At 41.1% G+C, this 22066-nt stretch overlaps 1 protein-coding gene across 13 annotated transcripts in view; it reads left to right on the top strand.

Moving 5' to 3' along the window:
• SCN3A (sodium voltage-gated channel alpha subunit 3) overlaps positions 1 to 22066 on the top strand; it is a 113879-nt gene that overhangs the window by 65694 nt on the left and 26119 nt on the right. For all 13 annotated transcript variants that reach the window (XM_029071783.2, XM_029071780.2, XM_029071778.2 and 10 more), the window contains 3 exons: positions 69 to 554; positions 15752 to 15872; positions 20746 to 20900. In XM_029071783.2, coding sequence (XP_028927616.1) covers positions 69 to 554; positions 15752 to 15872; positions 20746 to 20900 — 762 coding nt within the window. The remainder of the gene's footprint in view (positions 1 to 68; positions 555 to 15751; positions 15873 to 20745; positions 20901 to 22066) is intronic.

Genomic DNA, 22066 nt, shown 5'->3' with positions numbered 1-22066 from the left:
TTTGGGAAATGTTCTTGGATTGAAATATTTTAATTTACTGCTAAATTGATCAGTTTCTTCTCTTTTAGGTACTGAATCTATTTCTGGCCTTGCTTCTGAGCTCATTCAGTTCAGACAACCTTGCTGCTACCGACGATGATAATGAAATGAACAATCTCCAGATTGCAGTGGGAAGGATGCAGAAGGGAATAGATTATGTGAAAAAAAAAATACGGGAATTTGTCCAGAAAGCCTTTGTTAGAAAGCAGAAAGCTATACCAGAAATCAAAGCACTCGACGAGTTAAACAACAAGAAAGACAGCTGCATTTCCAATAATATTGCATTAGAAATGAGCAAAGATCTTAATTATCTGAAAGATGGGAATGGAACTACAAGCGGCGTAGGTACAGGCAGTAGTGTGGAAAAGTATGTAATTGATGAAAATGATTACCTATCATTCATAAACAACCCCAGCCTCACGGTGACTGTACCAATTGCTGTTGGAGAATCTGACTTTGAAAACGTAAATACCGAAGAGTTCAGCAGTGAGTCAGAATTGGAAGAAAGTAAAGAGGTAGGATTTTGTTTTTAAAATAGCCAGGTTGTAGCTATTACTGTCTTTATCCCAGCAATGTGTCAGTGTTCTGGATTTCTTAATTTGGTGTTTCTATCTGTTACTGAAATATAATTCTCTGAATTAGGTAGGATACTATGACTTTGTAATATAGAATAGTGTCAGCATTGCTGTATTGTTTGTTATGGATGAACTTTAGAAAAACCAGTTCCCTCTACTTTCTGTTTTCCTGAAGGGGTATGTTTGATCATCATCAACCACATGTCTTGCCCCATACACTTTACTTGGCAACATTTGGACCGTACTGCAAATTTTATACGACCCCATTTCAGTAGTTCTGATCCCAAACACTGGGGCTTGCAAAAGTATCAGAGTAATTATGGAAAACAGGTCAATAACTGTTATTTACATTAATGTGAAAAATAGAAAGGATACTGTAGTGAACACTGCGCCAGTAATAATCAATAGCTTTCCAGTAAGCAGGGGAAAAAAACCAAACGGGTCTGAAGTGTTTTATTCACAAAGCATGGTTACCTAGCAAGAATTATTTTCTTAGACGTTTACGTTATAGCCCCAAAAGTTTATACAAAAATTGAGCATAGCATGGGGTAGGCCTTTATCTCTACAGTTTAATTTTTATTGAAAAGGGTAGGACTAGAAGTGGATTAAAAAAAATCTTTCTTTGTGGCCATATTTGTTTCCACCTAGGCTTTTTCCTCGAGATATTGAAATCGGGACCATTTTGCTGTGGAACTATAACTAGGTTCAACCTATAGTGCTAGTAAAAGAGAATAGGAATTAGGACTCCAGTCAGAAGCAAATTGCCATGTCTGCCATCCCCCAAAAAAGTCCACATCAGCATTTAAGTGGTACCACAAAAAATGCTAAAGTTGAACTTTGCAGGGTAATATTTAAAGCCACTTATTCAAGATTGTCAGAGTCAAGGTAAGACTTTGATTATCAGGTGGCAGACACCCGAGTGCCAGCCTGAATGGTCTCACTTAGGGAGAAGACTGAGAAATAGGATTCAGTCTCAGATAGATCCCAGATTAAGATACTGGCCCAAATTAAACCACTCTAGCTTCCTTTTTATCCCCGACTTAGCTTTGGTAGGGAAAAATAAATTGACTGTATGTAGATCTCTCCTGGCTGGGTCTCAAAGGAGCAGGCAGGCAGCACGCTTCGTGACCAACTGGAAGCTCCTAGTTGTCTGTCTTCCCGTCGTTCTGCCCTCAGGTTCCAAGAGTGTGTAGCCTTCCTCTTTTGTCAGAGGACCTAGAGTGGGGCATGCCTGGAGGGAGAAAGCTGGCCTCCTGCCGGTTATGAGACCTGGTCGTCTAATAGATCAAGATCAACTAAAATGCCAGTAAGAACTCAGGAAAGTAGCATGGCTTAGTGGAAAGCGTATGGGCCTGGGAGTCACTTGAGCTCTAATCTCAGCTCCCTCACTTGTCTGCTGTGTGACCTTGGGAAAGTCACTTAAATTCTCTGTGCCTCAGTTTCCTTATAGCAAAATGGGGATTCAATACACGTTCTCCCTCTTACTAAGACTATGAGCCCTGTTTGGACCTGATGATCTTATATCTACCCCAGAGTTTAGTGCAGTGCCTGGCATGTAGAAAGTGCTTAGCAAATAATAATAATAGTGGTATTTGTTAAGCGTTTACTATGTGCAAAGCACTGTTCTAAGTGCTGGGGGGATACAGGGTGATCAGATTGTTCCACGTGGGGCTCACAGTCTTCATCCCCATTTTACAGATGAGGTAACTGAGGCACAGAGAAGTTAAGTGACTTGCCCACAGTCACACAGCTGACAAGTGGCAGAGCCGGGAATCGAACCCATGACCTCTGACTCCGAAGCCCAGGCTCTTACAGTTAATATTATTAATAATTCATTAGTGTTTGTTTCTGGTATCAAACAGTGGTCTTATGGATGTGAGGAGTTCCAAAATGTTTTTTGTCATTTGTCATGACAAATTTTGTCATGTTTTCGAAGATAACAAAGCCCAGTAACCTGAATATTTCTCAGGTGGCTGAAAATGAACAGATAAGTCAAGGCAAAGCTTTCTGTTCCATTTTCAAATTTTTTTTATGGTTTGAACTACAATGTACCATTGTAACCCCTGACCTGCCATACACACCAAACTAATTTAGAAATTTTCTTTTAATTACCCTTTATGTTTCATGACAACATCTAGTAAAAGAACCTAGGAGTCCTTGTTCAAATTCTATAGGGACATTAGTGGGAAAATAGATTTTGAAAGTATGAAAAACAAACTAAACTCTTTATAGTACTGAATGTGCCAGATCACATTAAGAGCCACAGTATTCCAGCCTCAAATTGCCTAACTTCAGTAAAATAAAATAAATACTCAGTGAAAATCAGAGAATAGTGTTTAGGGTTCACTTGAATGAAAGATGACCAGCTTTGGGCACCCTAATTCATTCATTCAATAATATTTATTGAGCACTTACTGTGTGCAAAGCACCGTATTAAGCACTCAGAATAAAATGTAACAACAGACACATTTCTCTCACAACGAGCTCACAGTCTAAAGGGGGACTAGTAATAGTCCTAATAATAGGTTTTACAGAACCTACCCCAAGACTATAGATCATGTTATGTGGATCTTGGTTAAATGCAAAATTGATTTGAAATAGAATTCCTTCATGACTTTTTACTCAGGTTTGCAAGGTTAGGGCTATATCTTTTCCCCCATTCTACTTTTGTACCGTAAAGAGTCTCATATGCTCACTAGTAAATTAGAAATATAACTTGGTTCTAAAACCGGGAATCTACTTGGGTTTCCTAAGTCTCGAAGCAGGAGAACATCAAAGCCTTTGGATATGATTCCAGAAATCATTTTTTATTTTGACTCATGCTGAAGCATTGTGTTAATCACGTGGTTGGGATCAGACAAATCACTCAGAGAGATCATTTCGTAGTAAAAGACACCTAATGAATCTCTGCGGGTGACAAGGATGGTAAACCTTCTCGAATCTCGAAAACTTGGATCAATGAAATTGTAGTAAATCATAGTCTCACCTCTGAGTGTATCCTAGAAGCCATTCTCGAGGTTCAAAAACCATTCTGAAATCTATACTCTTTATTATTAATAAACGATTAACTGATTAGCCAGGCAACTGGATTAAAATGACGGTCACACGCTCCTGGGAAACAATCAGAATGCATGTTTTGTGTTCAGAATCTCTTAATCAGTAGAATTGGGGCTGGTATGCTTATAATAATCAACTGGGCAGAGTAAGTAGCATTGGACTGGAATTAATGAATCAAAGGAGACAGTCTCTGAAAGCTGAATTTTTTTTCTTGGTGATGGAGAACTGGATTCCATTCAACTACTGGATTCAGTTCAGTGGATGTAAATAGACTAAGCTGTGAATACTCTCTAATCTACCCTCTCAAGGCTAACGCTTGTTATTAGAAAGCAAAGGCTATATACTTTTAAAGGACATTTCAGAGCAACCCTTGATACCTGCGGCTGGGACTTGAATTTTTTTTTCTGATATTTGTTAAAGTGCTCACATTGCGCTAGGTACCGTACTAAGGCCTGAGGTAGACACAAGATCATCAGGGTGGACACAGTCTCTGTTCCACATAGGGCTCAAGGTCTTAACCCCATTTTACAGATGAGTTCACTGAGGCACAGAGAAGTGACTTGCCTGTGGTCCCACAGCAGATAAGTAGTGGAGCCAGGTTTAGAACTCAGGTCCTCTGACTCCCAAGCCCATTCTCTTTCTCTGATTCTTAAATGACAAAAAGCTGAAGCAAAATGTGTTGGTCACTGAAGTGTTGATTTTTTTTCCATCAAATTATTTCACTCTACCTCCCAGATTAATGTATACATCTGGTGAATTTGAATACCATTTGGAAACAGAAATACTAATACGCTTAAATTGTGATCTAATCGGATTTATTTCTTGAAGCTATTCATCAGGCAGTTATACAATGGAAGAAGAATAATATCCCGAATCTGTGTAGGTTTTTTTTTTTTTTTGGTTTGTTTTTTTCCAAAGCACTTTCACATCAATTATCTAATTTTATCCTCACAACATCCCTGTGAGGTAGGGGAAGTGGGGCCAGCTGGAGTTGTGAGGCGTTATGAAGACAAACTGAAGGAAGCACATGGCCTTTTTACGTAAAACAAGCCAGTAATTAAGTTAGGAGGACCGGAGTCACTTTTTGATAAAGTAATGTTTCAAAAAGAATCAGGTCTATTTCGACTATGGCGTAATGGCTTTGGAAGGTAGTTGATTGACATATTTTCAGTTAGGATGCCAGAATTGGCTACCTCTTGAGTTCCTGTGCCCTATCATGTGACTGAATTTGCTGCCGTCGGTTCTTACATTTGATCTTTGATTTCATTCCCTAATTAAATAATAGCCATCTCTGCATGTAAGCCAATGAGGAAGATTCTAGAGTCAGTGTTTTAGGATCCCTGTTTGAGCTAGACTTTCCAATCAAGGTCTAGCAGTACCATATCTTAACTTCATTGCTTACCGTTCTTACTTCTCACAGGGGTAAAATCAAGCTGAAGCAATCGAGAAAGCCGCTCTGGTGCTTTTTAACCAGACGGAGCCTGGTGCCACCACTTTGTACAGGTTACCCAAGCAAGTTATCCATATGCAATAACTTTTTCAGTGAATATTGACTGGCTGCATGCTACCTTTCTTTTCCGTTGCAAGACGGTATATACCCGCACAGCTGCTCTCCGCTCTCTACATCATAGCATGGTCAGGCGAGATTGGCAATTCCACTATTACATTGCTATTGAGTTTTCTACATACATTTGATATGGGCTTTTCAAAACAAGAACTGCATGTATTATAGGATTTGTAATGAGGTCTTTTGAAGGTATAGGACCGTTATGGGAAGTCAAGGGAATTTAAAGGCGCATGCACTTAATTCTTTTTATTTTACAAAAATAAAACACTTCTCTTGTTTGATTCAGCCCTTATATGTGAATTGTGTTTTCAAAGAAATCTAATGTTGTTTTCAGTTGCATTCAGTTCTTTATTGAATGTAATTTACAATCCTAATTCAATCCAAGTTGTTTGCTTTTACGTCTACTCTGCTGTTTAGCATGATCTGCCTTTTTGAGCTGTGAAGGGCCATAGTCTGTATTCGTTTGGAGGTGACATATCTTGGTTTTTCAGAGAGTGATTTTAACAGAGAACACGTTCTCGCAGATACTTCTGAAAAGCCCTAGAACGCCCAGGCAGGAAATGTCGGATCATCTAGAGACAACAGATGAGCCCTAGAGGACAGAACGTCCCAGAATGGGAAGGTGAAGGCAGGGTCGACAGACGTTAATGGTTTTGAAACCGTGGCATTGGCTTGGCACTCTATCTCAGCTGAAAGCCTCCTGATCCATGTTGATTGTATTACTTTAATTACTAAGGCCTCTAACCATGATGGATCAGGTCCAACGAACAGAGGAGGCCCTGATGCTTTTTGTGACTAAGCTTAATTCTTTTGGGAGGGATGGTCAGGTCAGTTAGTCTGGTTGTGTAATGTCTGAGGAGCTTGGCTCCTGGTAATCCCTTTGGGCTCCCCAGCTTTACTGCCCCAAAATGCCATGGGACTGGAGGGATCAGGCCAGAGAGGTGGTGAAATTTTATAAACCTAAAAACTGTTAGTAATGGTTTTCAGTTCTCTTGGAGTCTTAAAGGTGGAAATTTAATGCCAAAATGGTTGATTTGAGGGCTAACGGCTCATTTAATTGATGCCTGCTCTCTTCTTCCTCTGTCCCGTTCTTCCTCATTCCCTCTAACCCTCTTTTTCTCGCAGCTCTCGAAATAATGTCCGGTTCCGTAGTGTAACATCCGAATGTGCGATGTAAACCGGGAAGGAATTGGCTGAATTTTTCTCTTTTCAACTGGGGGGGAGCTAGGAATTCAGCTTTCTGGCTGCTTGTCTCCAGCCTCCTCCCAGATTCTCCAGCTGCTGCCAAAGAGCAAGCCGGCCCATGTCTGATGCACTCTTGCTTCTCGCACTCGGGAGCCTGTATTCAGGCCTCCAGAGCCCACTTCTTTACACAGCAAACTCATATCTAGGAAAAGCTCAAGTGATGACACAGATCAAACATTTTTGAAATTTACAACAGGCTCAATATTAGGTTTTCCCCTTGCACCAGGTAATAGAAATTATTCTGTGGGAGCCTCTTACTTGCAGACCCCAGGCTGATACTAAAGCAGAGTCCCCTCTGCTGGTTCTGTCCTTCTCTGAAGAACCACAGGAGCCCGACCCAACCTCCGTGCAGTTCCCAATTTGGTGCCAACCAAATGCTGCATCCTGTGCTTGCTCGTTGCCCTGTCCCACTTCCTTCCCCAGGGAAGCACCAGGAAATATAATTGAGAGAGATTCTCTTTTGTTGAGGCCTATTTTTCACCTACTTAAGGAAATTAGGGACTGTACAAAGCACAGAGACCGCAGAGGATGGGCACTACTGTTTTTGGGATGGGGGAAGTTGCTGCGCGTTGGTATGATCTGTCGCTAGTACTGATGGGCAAACGACTATGTATTCTAGTAGCACATCCCTCTTACTCCCTGAAAGGCTGGGGCGCCTCAAGTCCCCAGTTTGGCCAAGGATTTGGAAAGGACTTCGAGGCTTGAATTGACCTTCTGTGGGAAGCCAAGTGCTCTGTGCTTTGCACAGAGTAAAATCCTGAATAAATACCCTTTTGTGGAGGGAGAGGGGAGGGAGCGGGATATCCGTTAAGCCCTTACTGTGTGTCAGACACTGTACTAATCGCTGGTGTAGATATAAGCGAGTCAGGTTGGACGCAGTCCAACTCCCACACGAGACTCACGGTATTCATCCCCATTGTACAGGTGAGGTAACCGAGGTAACTATCTGCAAGGCTAGGCACAGAGAAGTTAAGTGGCTTGTCTAAGGTCACACAGTAGAAAAGTAGCAGAAAAGTGGCAGAGCTGGCATTAGAACCCATGTCCAGACTCCCTGTCGATTAGGTCATACTGCTTCTTGATTGATTGAGTGATTGATGGATTGATAACTCAGGTCAGATGGAGGGCATCTTTGTGGAATCAGATACCATATCAGTTGGGTCCAGATCACCTTATGGGAACTGAGTTCTCTTAGCTGAAAACGTATGACAGGCTTGGGGTACCCCAAGTCACCAGTGGTTTTAGAGTTGCAGCTGGGCGCTGCTGTATAAATATGCTGCTGAACAGTTCTGGGTCTAAGAAGCAAGTGGCTCCCAGGGGTTGGCGGGAATGATAGAAGCTGAGAAGCAGCGTGGCTCATTGGAAAGAGCACGGGCTTTGGAGTCAGAGGTCATGGGTTCGAATGCCGGCTCGGCCACTTGTCAGCTGTGTGACTTGGGCAAGTCACTTAACTTCTCGGTGCCTCAGTTACCTCATCGGTAAAATGGGGATTAAGACTGTGAGCCCCACGTGGGACAGCCTGACTCCCCTATGTCTACCCCAGCGCTTAGAACAGTGCTCGGCACATAGTAAGCGCTTAACAAATGCCAACATTATTATTACATTATTATCTCCTACTGCATCAAATAATCAGTGCAAGCAGCTCCAACCTGCTCGGTTGTTCTTGTGAGTGGGAGGCTAGGCTTGAAGCACTGAAGAGAAGAAGCAGGGTCGTTATTTACAAGGTTGAGTAGGCACATGAGCATTCTTTGTGGCATCCTGACCCGAAGCACCTAAGATTACTGGGGGCGGAAACTCACACATCTGGAGAGTATTCAAAATAGTTCCAACTCAAATGTCTCTTCTTGCCTCTGGGCATGCATACTCTTCTGTGTTCTGGGCAAAGAGAAGCAGCATGGCCTAGTGGGTAGAACATGTGCCTGGGAGTCAGAAGAACCTGGGTTCTAATCCCGGCTCTGCCATTGCCTGCTGTGTGACTTTGGGGCAGTCATAACCTCTCTGGGCTTCAGTTCCCTCATCTGTAAAATGGAGATTAGCATTCTGAGCCCCAGGTGGGACAGGGACCGTGTCCAGCCTCATTAGCTTATATCTACCTCAGCACTTAGCCTAGTGCCCGACACATAGCACTAATAAAAAAAACCCTCTTCACTTTCAAATGTTTTCAGCGAAGCACTTTTTTTAAAAAAGATCTGCCTCTTCCTATCTTAAATCTAGGCTGTGCATCATCAGGGATAAGAGCAGATTTGAGGCCTCTTAGCTTGGCGATGACATTATAGAGCAGATGAAGGTGCTTGCCCCTTCCTGGGTAGGTTATGTGTGGCCCGTGGACATGTAGCTATCTGCAAGGTTATGGTTACTAACACAAATGTTAAAAGTCAAGATATGAATAAGCAAATCCAAAAGATCAGACTAAGGCCCATCAGGAAATATAATGTTTAGAAAAGGTATTTCGATTCCGTCCGCTAGTTGATCGAACGAGGCTTGACAGTAAAGACTGGCTCGTCAGGGCAATCTGTAATGGCTGAATCTGTTTTATTTTGTCACCTGAATCATGAAGCAGTCTGTGAAACTCAAACATTTAGTAGCTGGAAAAATAAATGAACTGCGAGCGCATTTCAGTGGAAGTAGGCTAGTTATCAATCTTCTCTTTGATCTCTGAATCTGTTCATTACAAAATCTAATCGGAAAAAAAACCCGAGGCATCCGTCCTTTGAGAGGGTTCCTTTAGACTCCGACACTATTCGCAGCACTATTATGTACCATGTACTTCGGTGCTGATTTTGGTCTTCTGATTTTCATTAAACGAACCCATTCAGACACTGTGGTGTTTATTCCTATGCTTTCTTGATCATGTTTTAGTCCAATCGCTTGACTTTGAAAACACGGTTCTTTATTCTCTGAGTGGCTTCCACAGCATTGCGCTGGGCTTCTGCTCTAGGCGGGCATGTTTTCTTTGGCTGAATCAAGCCTTGAGAATGCTGCAACCCCAGAACTGCTTTCCAGTGCGTAGCTAATACGGTGCGAACGGCCATCTCTCTCGGTGGGAGAGTAACCTATGAGGAGTGAAAAATGTGCAGTCTAATGAATAGAACTGATTTTCTTAAACATTGTAGACAAAAGTCCATGTAACCCAAGCGGTTTTGAATTCATCGTTTCAGTTATTTTCAGTTAAAATAATACCTACTACTATCTTCTTTTCAAATACTTCAGGATATTTTATGTTTCTTCGTTAAAAACCTTTTCCCATAATGAGTGGAGTACTTCAATGCAATTCTGTTTTAAGCTTATTTTTAAAAACACCGCAACAGCATATTAATGTACTAAGTCGCTTGTTACACTTCCTGGGATGAGTTACTGTGCTGATTTCCCTTTGAACATGTCGACGAGGATGCTGATGGGATTATTATAACAACATCAACTCTGGAGAAGTTGTCCTCCCTAACAGCAGGAACTTGGAAAATACTGTTTTTAATTTTGGAAAATATACTAAGTGGATTCTGATTTACTGACTTTAACTCATTTTAGAGTATTTTCTGGGTTAACTTCACTGCTCCGTTTAAAAGTAGCGGGTGTGCTCCTCGTATTCCCAGTGACAGGGAAAATATTCATTCTTGCATAAATTTATTCCATCTAACAAAAGAACACAATTTGGTGCTTGAACAGCTTTTATAAATTAGCGGGGTATATTTGCAAATTTAAAATGGAAACTTCCAATAACTATCAAATTGGATATCCTCCCATGTTTCTGAAGAAATTGGTGGTGACGATCAATGTCAGTTCTCTGAAAGTGTTACGTTCCTGAAGGTGCTTGTGTTTAAGAAAATCATAAGGTAACCAATGAGTCGATGGTATTTATGGAGTGCTTACTTTATGCAGAGCACCAAAATAAGCACTTGGGAGAGTACAATGTAGTAGAGGTGATAGACATGTTCCCTGCCTACAAGGAGTTTACAGGCCATGACTGACACCTCATGCATAGGCAGTTTCTTCCAATACCATTTTGTATGGCGTCCTGACAGCTGTGAATGGTTGGAAGAACATTCCCTATTTCCTCAGTAGTGTTTTATTTCAAGCATGGAAAAGGATAACCCATAATATATAATATAGAAAATTGAATCCAAAATATCAGTTGTGGTGGTGTAGTCAAGCCATTTACTTACATTAATTCTCATTGAATCCATGGTTTTTTGCACATAGTTTTTTGAACACAGGATCACAAGTATGGTCTTACAACCAAGTTGGATTTACAGCTTCCACGATCCTCACTTACTATAAATAATCACTTACTACTCTAGTATACTGCTGTGGCGTAGCTCTGAACTAAGCATTTGGAAGACTACAATGAAGGGAAACGACAGATTGCTCTCATGATTTTTATAATCCATGGCACTTACTTGTTACTTTAAGGTTGTTAGCCAGCAACAACAAAACAAAAAAAAAAAAGCATTTTGAGAAGAGGGCACTAATTTCCGTCCGTAGGTTTCAACATATATATTCTCTCTACTCACTGTACCGCACTGTCATTTTTCTTGCTATTGACCTCTTGCTAATACCATCCTCTAGATGGTAAAATTGTGCTCTAGGCTGTAAACTCATTATGGGCAGGGAAAGTATCTGCTAATTCTGTTATATTGTACTCTGCCAAGGGTTTAGTACAGTGCTCTGCACATAGTAAGTGCTCAATAAATACTACTGATTGATTGATCCCTTTGCCTGGAACTTCCTCCCCTTTCACATCTGACTGCCAGCTGCTCTCCCTATCTTCAAAAGTGAAATCACAACTCCTCCAAGGAGGCTGCCCTGAATAATCTCTCATCTTTACCAACCTATTCCACTCCCTCTCTGTCCCTCAATTACCACTTTTGGGTCACTTTAGAACTCCCTTCCCCCAGTAGCACTTACATATTTAAAAAACTTTTGCTTCCCACTACCTTTAGCGCCAGTTTCCCCCGATACATTTAGAAGCACCTTGAGATCAGGGATGGTGTCTGTTAACTCCTTTATATTCTCCCAAGTGCTTAGTACAGCATCTACACAGAGTAAGTACTCAAAAAATACCATTGATTATTAAAGAGGCATTTTTAGATTCATGTCTCTCGACTGAATCTTACCAGCAAACTGAGTCAGGAATCTTACCCTCTACTCTCCCTGAGGGAGAGTAAATACTACGGCAATGGGAGGAAAAAGTATTTTGGTCAAAAAATGGAATACATTGGCCTAGAATGGCCATGACCACGGCACTCCAGAAACTCTAAACCTGATATGTACCATAAATTATCCAGGTATTTCAGGGTAAAAATAAACATTGACTTCAATTAGATATACATGTATTTATCCCTTGTTCAAATGAAAAATTTTCCTCTGAATTTTGTAGGTAATGCCTTCAATTCTTTCTCTTTATGGGTCTGAATAGTGACATCTATTTGAAATTAAAATGTAAAATTAGAAACAATTTTGTTCATAATCATGCATTTCAATGTTAGAGAGTCCAATTTAGAAATCAATGAATTTCTCATTATTTTCATTCTACAATTTGTGTAAAAAAGGTTGACTCATGTACTTGCAGATAAGTGAGATTCTCAGATTGAATATATGACAGTATTGTTGATTGAAAAGCTAAATATCAGGCATCTTTAATGACATCATGGTAACCATGGGAGTGAAGGCTGAGTGTTTTTATAATGTCCTTCAAATGCTGAGCTGTGTTTATGTAGCCAAATGATTTTTCCCCATTGAGTTTTTGGATGAACTTCATAGTAATTTACCAGAATAATGGGACTTTAAAATATTTAGTGTAATGACTGACAGAAAGTTTTTATTTAATAAATATTTTTTCAGGCAAGAAAAATAGACATTTTCGAACATATAAGGGTTGAAAATCATTCCCATTATTGAGGTTAATTGTCTTGATTTGATCATTTATTCCTGGTTATCTCGAGGTCTATTTAAGGTTTGGTCATCTCACCATCCAGGAAGTATATTTCTTGCCATTGATGTTAATTTTAATTGTAATTTCTGGTTGACAACCTATGCTAATAGAATTTTTCTGTAGCTCCACTAACTGTTTTTCTGCTAATTCATCCACATGGAGAAGTAGCTGTATGTATATATATATATATATATATATATATATATGAATATGAAAATTGTGCTCATTCTTCTGTGTGTACCAATACTTATATCCATAATTAGTGCTGAGAAATTTGATAGTTGCCCAGGAAATTTCTGATTAGAATAAAGAGTGAGGGTTGCAGAATAGTTAGGACAACAGTAGTTTAGAGATGACTCTTGATGACTCTCAAGATCTAGTGGAGCCAGCAGTGTTTGTTCATCTTCCACTTACCCATCCTTGAGACAAATTTGGGGCAAACATTGAATATTTGAGGATTTGAAAAGTTTTTCAGCTTTCCTTTTGATCTTCTAACCCAGACACCCCGTGTGTGTGTGCTGGTGGGGGGGATGGGGAGAGGAACTCTTAAGTTAGAGGATAGGACTGATTCATTTTTATTAGATAATTATATAAATAGCTCCTTGTTTGAAAGGAATGACATCCAGGAGTTTCTTTTCCATTTATGGAAAACTGGAAAATCAACTTCTAGAAACGCATTTTGTTGAATAATATTTTTATGGTTTTGGCATGATAGGCATTCTTTCAAAGTTTTAAAACCTTCAAATTACAGACAGATCAATCAATGATATCCGTTTATTGAACCCTGTGCTAAGCGTTCGACAAAATAAATACAGCAAATTGTAGCATAGACTGTAGGGTTTTACATAACCAGAAAAACAAAAATGTTTAATATTAACAGTACTTTGAACGTCCACTTCCAAAGTTTTTCATAATGGAAAGAGACATTGTGTCTACGTAAGTTGGATGCTTAATACATATGCTGTTTAGTTTTCTTCATGAGTAGTCTGTGTAATTCTGAGAAAATTGTGAAAAACCCGCAGCAGTTGGCCTAATTATTCTCTCTCATTAGTATTTATTGAGTGCTTACTTTGTGCAGAATGCCATACTAAATGCTTAGAAGAATACAATAATTGATAAGCACCTTGTGGGCAGAGATCATCCATCACTACACTTTTGTACTGTACTCTCCCAAGTGCTTAGTTCAGTGCTCTGCACACAGTACTCAATAAATACCACTGATGGAGCTAGTAGATATGATCCATTTCCTCAAAAAGGTCTCCCTAGAATGTAAGCCCAATGTGGGCAGGGAACCTGTCTGCTAATTCTGTTGTATTGTACTCTCCCAATTGTCTAGTACAGCGCTCTAGACTTAGAAAGTGCTCTATAAATGCCATTGATTGATTGACTGAATAGTCCTTTTTATCCATGGTCAATTCCAATCCCTTAGTCTATATCAATTTCCCTAGTAGGGTGTCTAATCAATTAATTACATTTATGGAGTGCTGCATGCAGAGCTCTGTACCATTCAATAGTATTTATTGAGTGCTTACTATGTGCAGAGCACTGTACTAAGTGCTTGGTACTTGCGAAAGTACAATACAGTGGAGTTGGATTTTTGAGAGGAAATGTGATGTTTTTCTTATTTAGCAGAGGAGTGTGAACATCACGGGGAAAAGTTATCTGAAAAGAAGATTAGAGACTGTTCCATTTTTCCAATTTAAATTTTACTGCAGGACTTAGCTTGATACTCAATGCCTTGCTTATCTTGTGTTTGTTTTATAGTACTTGATAAGCACTTACTATGTGTCAAACACTGTTCTAAGCACTAGGGTAGGTACAAGTTAATTAGGTCGGACATAGTCCCTATCCCACGTGGGGGCTCACAGTCTTAAGTAGGAGGGAGAACAGGTATCGAATCCCCATTTTACAATTGAGGAATAGAGGCACAGAGAAGTTGTGTCTTGCCCAAGGTCATAGAGCAAGTAATTGGCAGAGCCGGGATTAGAACCCAGGTCCTTGGACTTCCAGGCCAGTGCCCTTTTCACTAGGCCACGCTGCTCTGTGGCTACTAATATAGAGTGCAGCAAAATAAATTATATTCTAAATGTAGGAAGAACAAACGGGCAACATTTCATTTATTCCCGAGGGAAGACTGGAAGAGTTGATCAAGAGATGTCAATCAATTAAGCAGAACCATTCTGGAGTCTGACCCAAGGCGTGTGCGTGCGCACGTGCACACACACACGTACACACCCCTCCCCCTGCCACCCCTGGCTTCGAACAAATGACTTCTAGTCAGGCTATAAGAATGATTAAAGCTAATCTCATTTCAAATCCTCCATTGTTTGATTAAAAACAAGGTTGCTTCTGTCGGTGCCATTAAAAAATGTGTGTTCAGATCTTTTGTGGGTTTGGCTTTTTTAAAAAAATGAATTGGCTTTGCCCTGTTCAGACTGAGCTATTGTAGTCGGGCACTTTTCCGTTCATTTACCCAACATCACATTTAGACAATATTTGCATTTCTACTGGAAGACCAAAAAGCACTTAGTAAATATTGGAGTATGAAAGGATTTTTTTTTCTATCCGTATACTTTTTCCAGTGGTTCCCTTGAAGGAATCAGGTTTGGAAATCTAATTAAAAAAACATATTTGTCTCAGAATCTGTACCTCATGAAAATGCACCAAATTTCACCTTTTCAATCAAGCACACAAAAAATCTGCATTTACATTTCTACTGATAGAATAATGGGAAAATATGCAAACTAGAAGAAATAGGTCAGGGCTAAACAGTAATGACTATGATTCTCTTGTGATGAGATGCTCTAATGTGATGCTCTTCCTTTCCAAAATTACAGAATCATGGACAGTGCTTAGAAAAAACTGGTAATATTTTTCTCCCCCAAAGATATGAAAATAAAGAGACTGCGTAAATTGATGTAATCAGAATAATCAGTAGCAGATGTGATCTCGATTAAACCTTGTTCAAACTTCTCTTGGTTTGGCTTTACTTCTAGAAAAACTTGATGTGACCCATGTACTATAACCAGATATAAAGATTGAAATAATATTTCTCGATAGAGCTATTTAAGTCACCCACATTAAGTATTATTCAACCTTCCTTTCAGAAATCTTATCTATGGATCAGGTCAGTAGCTACATTGTTCTTGGGGATTCCTATGTTTTCTCATGGTTTTCGACAGTAGGCCCTTAATTCACACTGGGGTGTAACTGTGCCGTATCTGGGTTAGTGAAATCAGAGCGATGTTAAACACAGCCCTCGTTAATTCCGCCAGATAATCAGTGAGCACAAGTGTGCTGGAAAGGGGAAAAAACTTTTACTTGTGCGGTGTTTGTTTTCAGAAACTTAATGCCACCAGCTCCTCCGAAGGCAGCACCGTTGATATCGCTCCCCCGCGAGAAGGAGAACAAGCTGAGATTGAGCCTGAAGAAAACCTTGAACCGGAAGCCTGCTTTACAGAAGGTAAGAGGAAAAACACCATCCTGTGAGTAAACCTGTATGTAGTATGTTTGAGGCCATAAGAAAAAAGACCCTTCAGCAGGAGAACAGTGCCATTATTGATTTCATTCTGGAATCTGAATGCTTACTCTTTGCCAAAAATTGTGTAAAGCGCTGAGGGTGACTGCAAGAGGAAGGGTTCAGACACAGCCCCTGTTCTACACAGTCAAAAAAGGCTCATAAAGAGGGACAGATTTTGGACAACTAATTACAGACAGTGGGAGGATTTTAAAAAATGTAATTATCCAAAATAGAAGACAGAATATATGATGAACTGTGAGGGGTCAACTCTTTCATTCATTCATTCAATAGTATTTATTGAGCGCTTACTATGTGCAGAGCACTGTACTAAGCGCTTGGGATGAACAAGTCGGCAACAGATAGAGACAGTCCCTGCCGTTTGACGGGCTTACGGTCTAATCGGGGGAGACGGACAGACGAGAACAATGGCACTAAACAGCGTCAAGGGGAAGAACATCTCGTAAAAACCGATGGCAACTAAATAGAATCGAGGCGATGTACAATTCATTAACAAAATAAATAGAGTAACGGAAATATATACAGTTGAGCGGACGAGTACGGTGCTGTGGGGATGGTAAGGGAGAGGTGGAGGAGCAGAGGGAAAAGGGGAAAAAGAGGGTTTAGCTGCGGAGAGGTAAAGGGGGGATGGCAGAGGGAGTAGAGGGAGAAGAGGAGCTCAGTCTGGGCAGGCCTCTTGGAGGAGGTGAGTTTTAAGTAGGGTTTTGAAGAGGGAAAGAGAATCGGTTTGGCGGAGGTGAGGAGGGAGGGCGTTCCGGGACCGCGGGAGGACGTGACCCGGGGGTCGACGGCGGGATAGGCGAGACCGAGGGACGGTGAGGAGGTGGGCGGCGGAGGAGCGGAGTGTGCGGGGTGGGCGGTAGAAAGAGAGAAGGGAGGAGAGGTAGGAAGGGGCAAGGTGACGGAGAGCCTCGAAGCCAAGAGTGAGGAGTTTTTGTTTGGAGCGGAGGTCGATAGGCAACCACTGGAGTTGTTTAAGAAGGGGAGTGACAGGCCCAGATGGTTTCTGCGGGAAGATGAGCCGGGCAGCGGAGTGAAGAATAGACCGGAGCGGGGCGAGAGAGGAGGAAGGGAGGTCAGAGAGAAGGCTGACACAGTAGTCTAGCCGGGATATAACGAGAGCCCGTAACAGTAAGGTAGCCTTTTGGGTGGAGAGGAAAGGGCGGATCTTGGCGATATTGTAGAGGTGAAACCGGCAGGTCTTGGTAACGGATAGGATGTGTGGTGACTCTGTTATTCGTCCCACTCCAAACAGTCTTCGCTTTCCACCTGCCACGGCAGAGCGGCATTCTAACACTCGGGAAGGACGTCTGTTGCTCTAGATTGCAAGTTCCTTGAGGGCAGGGATCGTGATTATGGTTACTGTCTCAATTATGCTCTCCCAAGTGCTAAGTACAGCGCTCTGCACATGCTCAATGATCAAATACTATTAATGAATTGATTGAATGGGGAGGCTCTCCCCCTCTTATTTATCCTATTTATCTTATGAGAGAAGCAGCGTGGCTCAGTGGAAAGAGCCCGGGCTTGGGAGTCAGGGGTCATGGGTTCGATTCCCGGCTCTGCCACTTGTCAGCTGTGTGACTATGGGCAAGTCACTTCACTTCTCTGTGCCTCAGTTACCTCATCTATAAAATGGGGATTAAGACTGTGAGCCTCACGTGGGACAACCTGATTACCCTGTATCTACCCCGGTGCTTAGAACAGTGTTCTGCACATAATAAGTGCTTAACAAATACCAACATTATTATTAGAGAAGCAGCGTGGCTCAATGGAAGGAGCCCGGGCTTGGGAGTCAGAGGTCATGGGTTCTAATCCTGGCTCTGCCGCTTGCCAGCTGTGTGACTTTGGCCAAGTCACTTCACTTCTCTGTGCCTCAGTCACCTCATCTGTAAAATGGGGATTTAAACTGTGAGCCCCATGTGGGCCAATCTGATCACCTTGTATCCCCCCAGCGCTTAGAACAGTGCTTTGCACATAGTAAGCACTTAACAAATACCACCATTATTATTATTATTATTATTATCCACTTTCTTCTCCTAGTATATCCTAACTCACATATCATTACGCTCAAACCAATTTATAACCTGTGCTTCTTTCTTCTTCCCGCCGCTACCAACTTCTTGCGAACGCCCTCCTTCCTACCCGTAATTCTCTCTCCCTTTACACTTGCCAAAACACTGCACTCTGAAACTTCAAAGCCTTTCTGCCTTCGACCCACCCCTCAAGTGCTGCTTGGGTGCTACCTGAGCCCTTGGGTACGCACCTCTATAGTACTTATGCATATCTTTATACTCTCATTTATCCCATCAGTAGTTTTTTTTAGGGTCTGGGTCTCCAGCTAGGTGGTAAGCTCAGTGCAGGCAGGAATCCTGTCTAGTAATCCTATTGTAGTCTCTACGTTGCTTAGTACAGTGCTCTGCACATATCAGGTGCTCAAATGCTCTTTGAGGACTGTTCGGGGGATGCTCGAGAAAGAGGTGGCCTGGCAGACCCCAGATTTAAGACAGCGTGCTGTGCGTGGGCACATGGGACTTGCTGCGTGGTCTCTTTGAGCTGTTCATACTTTCCCTTCGCAGTCCAGAAATGACATTCTTTCTCAGTGAAGTCAAACTCATCGTGATTCATGGAAAACATCTGGGACTGTCTTTGACCATAACTCCGCTTAGAACCTTGTTGAGATTTGACTTATTCAATAAAACCCATGTTTTCCTGTGCCATCATTATGTTTTTCCTCGGAGATACCATTCACGACTGAGAGGGGATAGGCAGCTGTGGATGCTGATCAATTAGCTGATAGGGTTATCCCTATAAACCTTATTATAGAGCCTGTACAAACTCCTTCCTCCTTCAGACCCAACAGACCGTCACTCTCTCCACCTTCAAAGACTTATTAAGATACATCTTCAAACAAGAAGCCTTCCCTGACTAAGCCCTAATTCCCTCTTCTCCCACTCCCTTCTGCATCACCTTTGCCCTTTGATTTACACCCTTTATTCACCCTACTGTTAGCCCTATATTGTCGCTTAGTGGAAAAAGCCCGGGCTTGAGAGCCAGAGGTCGTGGGTTCTAATCCCAGCTCCGCCACAAGTCAGCTGTGTGACTTTGGACAAGTCACTTAACTTCTCTGTGCCTTAGGTACCTCATCTGTAAAATGGGGATTAAGTCTGTGAGCCCCACGTGGGAGAAGCTAATTATCTTGTAACTACCCCAGTGCTTAGAACAGCGCTTGGCACATAGTAAGCACGTAACAAATGCCATCATTATTGTTATTATTATTATTATCTGTAATTTATACTGTTGTCTTTCTCCCCCTCTAGTCTAAATTCTTTGTCAGCAAGGAATTGTTCACCAACTCTGTTATATTATAGTCTCCCTGTTATATATTAGTCGCCCAAGGGCTTAGTTCAGTGCTCTGCACACAGAAAATTCTCAATAAATGTGATTGATTGATTATCACCATATTATATCATTGGTGCGATCCTTCTAATGACTTCTAGTTTTTTGAAGATTGATGGCAGATAATTTTTCCAGATAGGTGTGGGATGGGACAAAGACTCAAAATTTACATACAGATCTGGATTTTAGTTCTTTTCCTGATCTAACAAAAATCAAAGGTGGTGATTATCGGAGCTCAAGCCAATCCCTTTTTGGCCTGGACCAAAGTGAGAAAAACCAACTAAACTGAAGTTGCTGTGATGGGGGCCTCACCAAGCAGATAGGCAGATTTAGCAAATGAATGAGAGAGTTTAATTAGAGAATCCACTTCACATTCTCTAAAATTGCCTGCCACCTCAGAAAAGTTTCTGAGATAGGGGAGGAAAGTATTGTGTTAAGTATATAATGATGGCTGGCCAACAAACTGTCAGGGCGTTTTTTTATTCTTACTTATTCCCAGTTCTTAGTAAATGTCAAGGATTTTGTAGGAAATTGTGTCTCCTAGTCCCTAGCTAGCCATCAGCAGCTAATGAAAATATTCATGTTGAAGCACTTCTCCTTCCTGCCTCTGAATTTACATCGAGTTCCAGCAACTGAGGAATGGCTGACAGAGCTGACATTTGTTCTGAGCAGCAAGTGGTGCCCTGCCTAGAAAATTGGCTTTTCCCGTTTTGGATCCTTCGTGCAGCTCCATAAATACCCAGAAATATTGATATCCTCAGTGGAGGCACTGTGTACTTTCCTCAGACACTTTTGGCTGCCTAGAGCCTTTTGTTCTTCTCAATAAGACAGTCAGCCTCTGGATCCGTAACCCATCCTGCAGACATTTTCAGTGATAGTTTCAGTACTTTGTGAAGGCTGAATGTCCAATAAACATTATAAACTCAAGTATATGAATAGGAATTACAGGAGGCTCTTAATGACTGGATAGTTCAAACAAAAAAAAAGGAGACCATTTGCCTTTCAAAATTCCAGCAGCAATAACAAATGAGTACTTCAGTAATCAATAGTATTGGTTGAGCATCTTCTCAGTATAGAATACTGTACCAAGTGCTGAGAGAGTGCCGTACAGTTAATGGACATGATCCCCGCCGATGAGGAGAAATATTTTAATTATTTCATTTCTCACTATTCTCAGGCCTTTGTCACCCTGAAATTTCACTTTTTAAAATTTTTCAGTTCCTTGTAATTTTCAGTTCCATGTAATACCTGCTTCATGTACCAAAAGTCAGTGGCAGAATAATTACTCTGGGCCTAGTTTTCTACTTCAGAATCGCTTACCAAAAGTCAGTGGAAACTCAGGGCCTAGTTTCCTACTTCAGAAGAGCTTATTCTAATGTATCACACTTTACTATGTTTACAGGTTGCATTAAAAAATTCCCATTTTGTCAAGTAAGTATAGAAGAAGGCAAAGGAAAAATCTGGTGGAATCTGAGAAAAACCTGCTATGGCATTGTTGAACATAACTGGTTTGAGACTTTCATCGTCTTCATGATCCTTCTCAGCAGCGGTGCTCTGGTGAGTGACACAAAAGTATTTTGGAGAAAGAGTTCGAAGAAAATAGTTTAAAAACCTAGTAAATATAGTCAACACTTCAAAATCAGGATGGAGGATCCACCACACACCCTGAAAAATTGAGCGTATAAGGGGTAAAATAGTGGCATTTAGCAGGAAACAAATCAGATGGATACAAAAGTCAGACAGAATTTCTCATCTTGTGTTCATCAAGCAGATGTTAAGGCGGTATTAACACCTCTTTTAGGCTAAGTTAAGGAAAAGCAGGATACAGAAACATGATATGGATAAAATTAGCCAGCATATGGTTGATAAAGAAAGTCTGGGTTTTTTTTAAATGCAGTTTATTATTCCCTCCTACATCAGAACTGTTCATTAGAAGCAAAGCAGGGAATTGTAAAGATAGTTCATATACCCAAGACCAAGAGGAGAGCCTATCTATATGACACACTTATATTGAATGCATCTTGGCATTCAAATGCTAATTTCAGCTCTATTTTGAGTATAAGGACAACCCAGCTAAATTAAACTAGTACATTGTCCTCCTAAGCTTATAGTACAGTGTTCTACACAGAGAAAGCACTAAAATACCATTGATTGCGTGTCTCTTTATGGTTATAGTGTACTGTCCCAAGCGCTTAGTACAGTGATCTGCACACAGTAAGTGCTCAATGACTGACTGATTACCAAGGATACACTATCTTAAGCAGATGCTTTCAGGCAGTATATCAATCTCAGCAGGTTTCTTACAACTTGTTTGCCCTGTTGAAGAGAAAGAGAATAAGAGGAACAAAAATGTAAGAGTGTTCTACAGTATCTTAAAGAGCTCTTACCCATACCTTGATGATCTCCGTTGCTTGATGCACATATTAAACGCTTAACAAATACCGACATTATTATTATTATTACCAATATTGCATTTCCTAAGCAGAAGGGTTCAAGTCTCCAAGCTTTCTACTGGAATGCATTTCCCCCTTAAGAAGTCTAGGTTCTCCTGCAGCCCACATTTTTGATCACAGGCTTTATGTTCAGTGATAATGTGGTAATTGTGGTATTTAAGCGTTTACTCCACGTCAAGCACTGTGCTAAGCACTGGGGTAGTTGCAGTATATGCGGATCATTAATAACTGAATAATCAAACCAGCCTTCAGTAACAACACTACAAGGCT

The sequence above is a fragment of the Ornithorhynchus anatinus genome, chromosome 9, assembly GCF_004115215.2.
Source record: "Ornithorhynchus anatinus isolate Pmale09 chromosome 9, mOrnAna1.pri.v4, whole genome shotgun sequence".
NCBI lineage: Eukaryota > Metazoa > Chordata > Mammalia > Monotremata > Ornithorhynchidae > Ornithorhynchus > Ornithorhynchus anatinus.
This window is presented reverse-complemented; position numbering and strand designations above follow the sequence as displayed.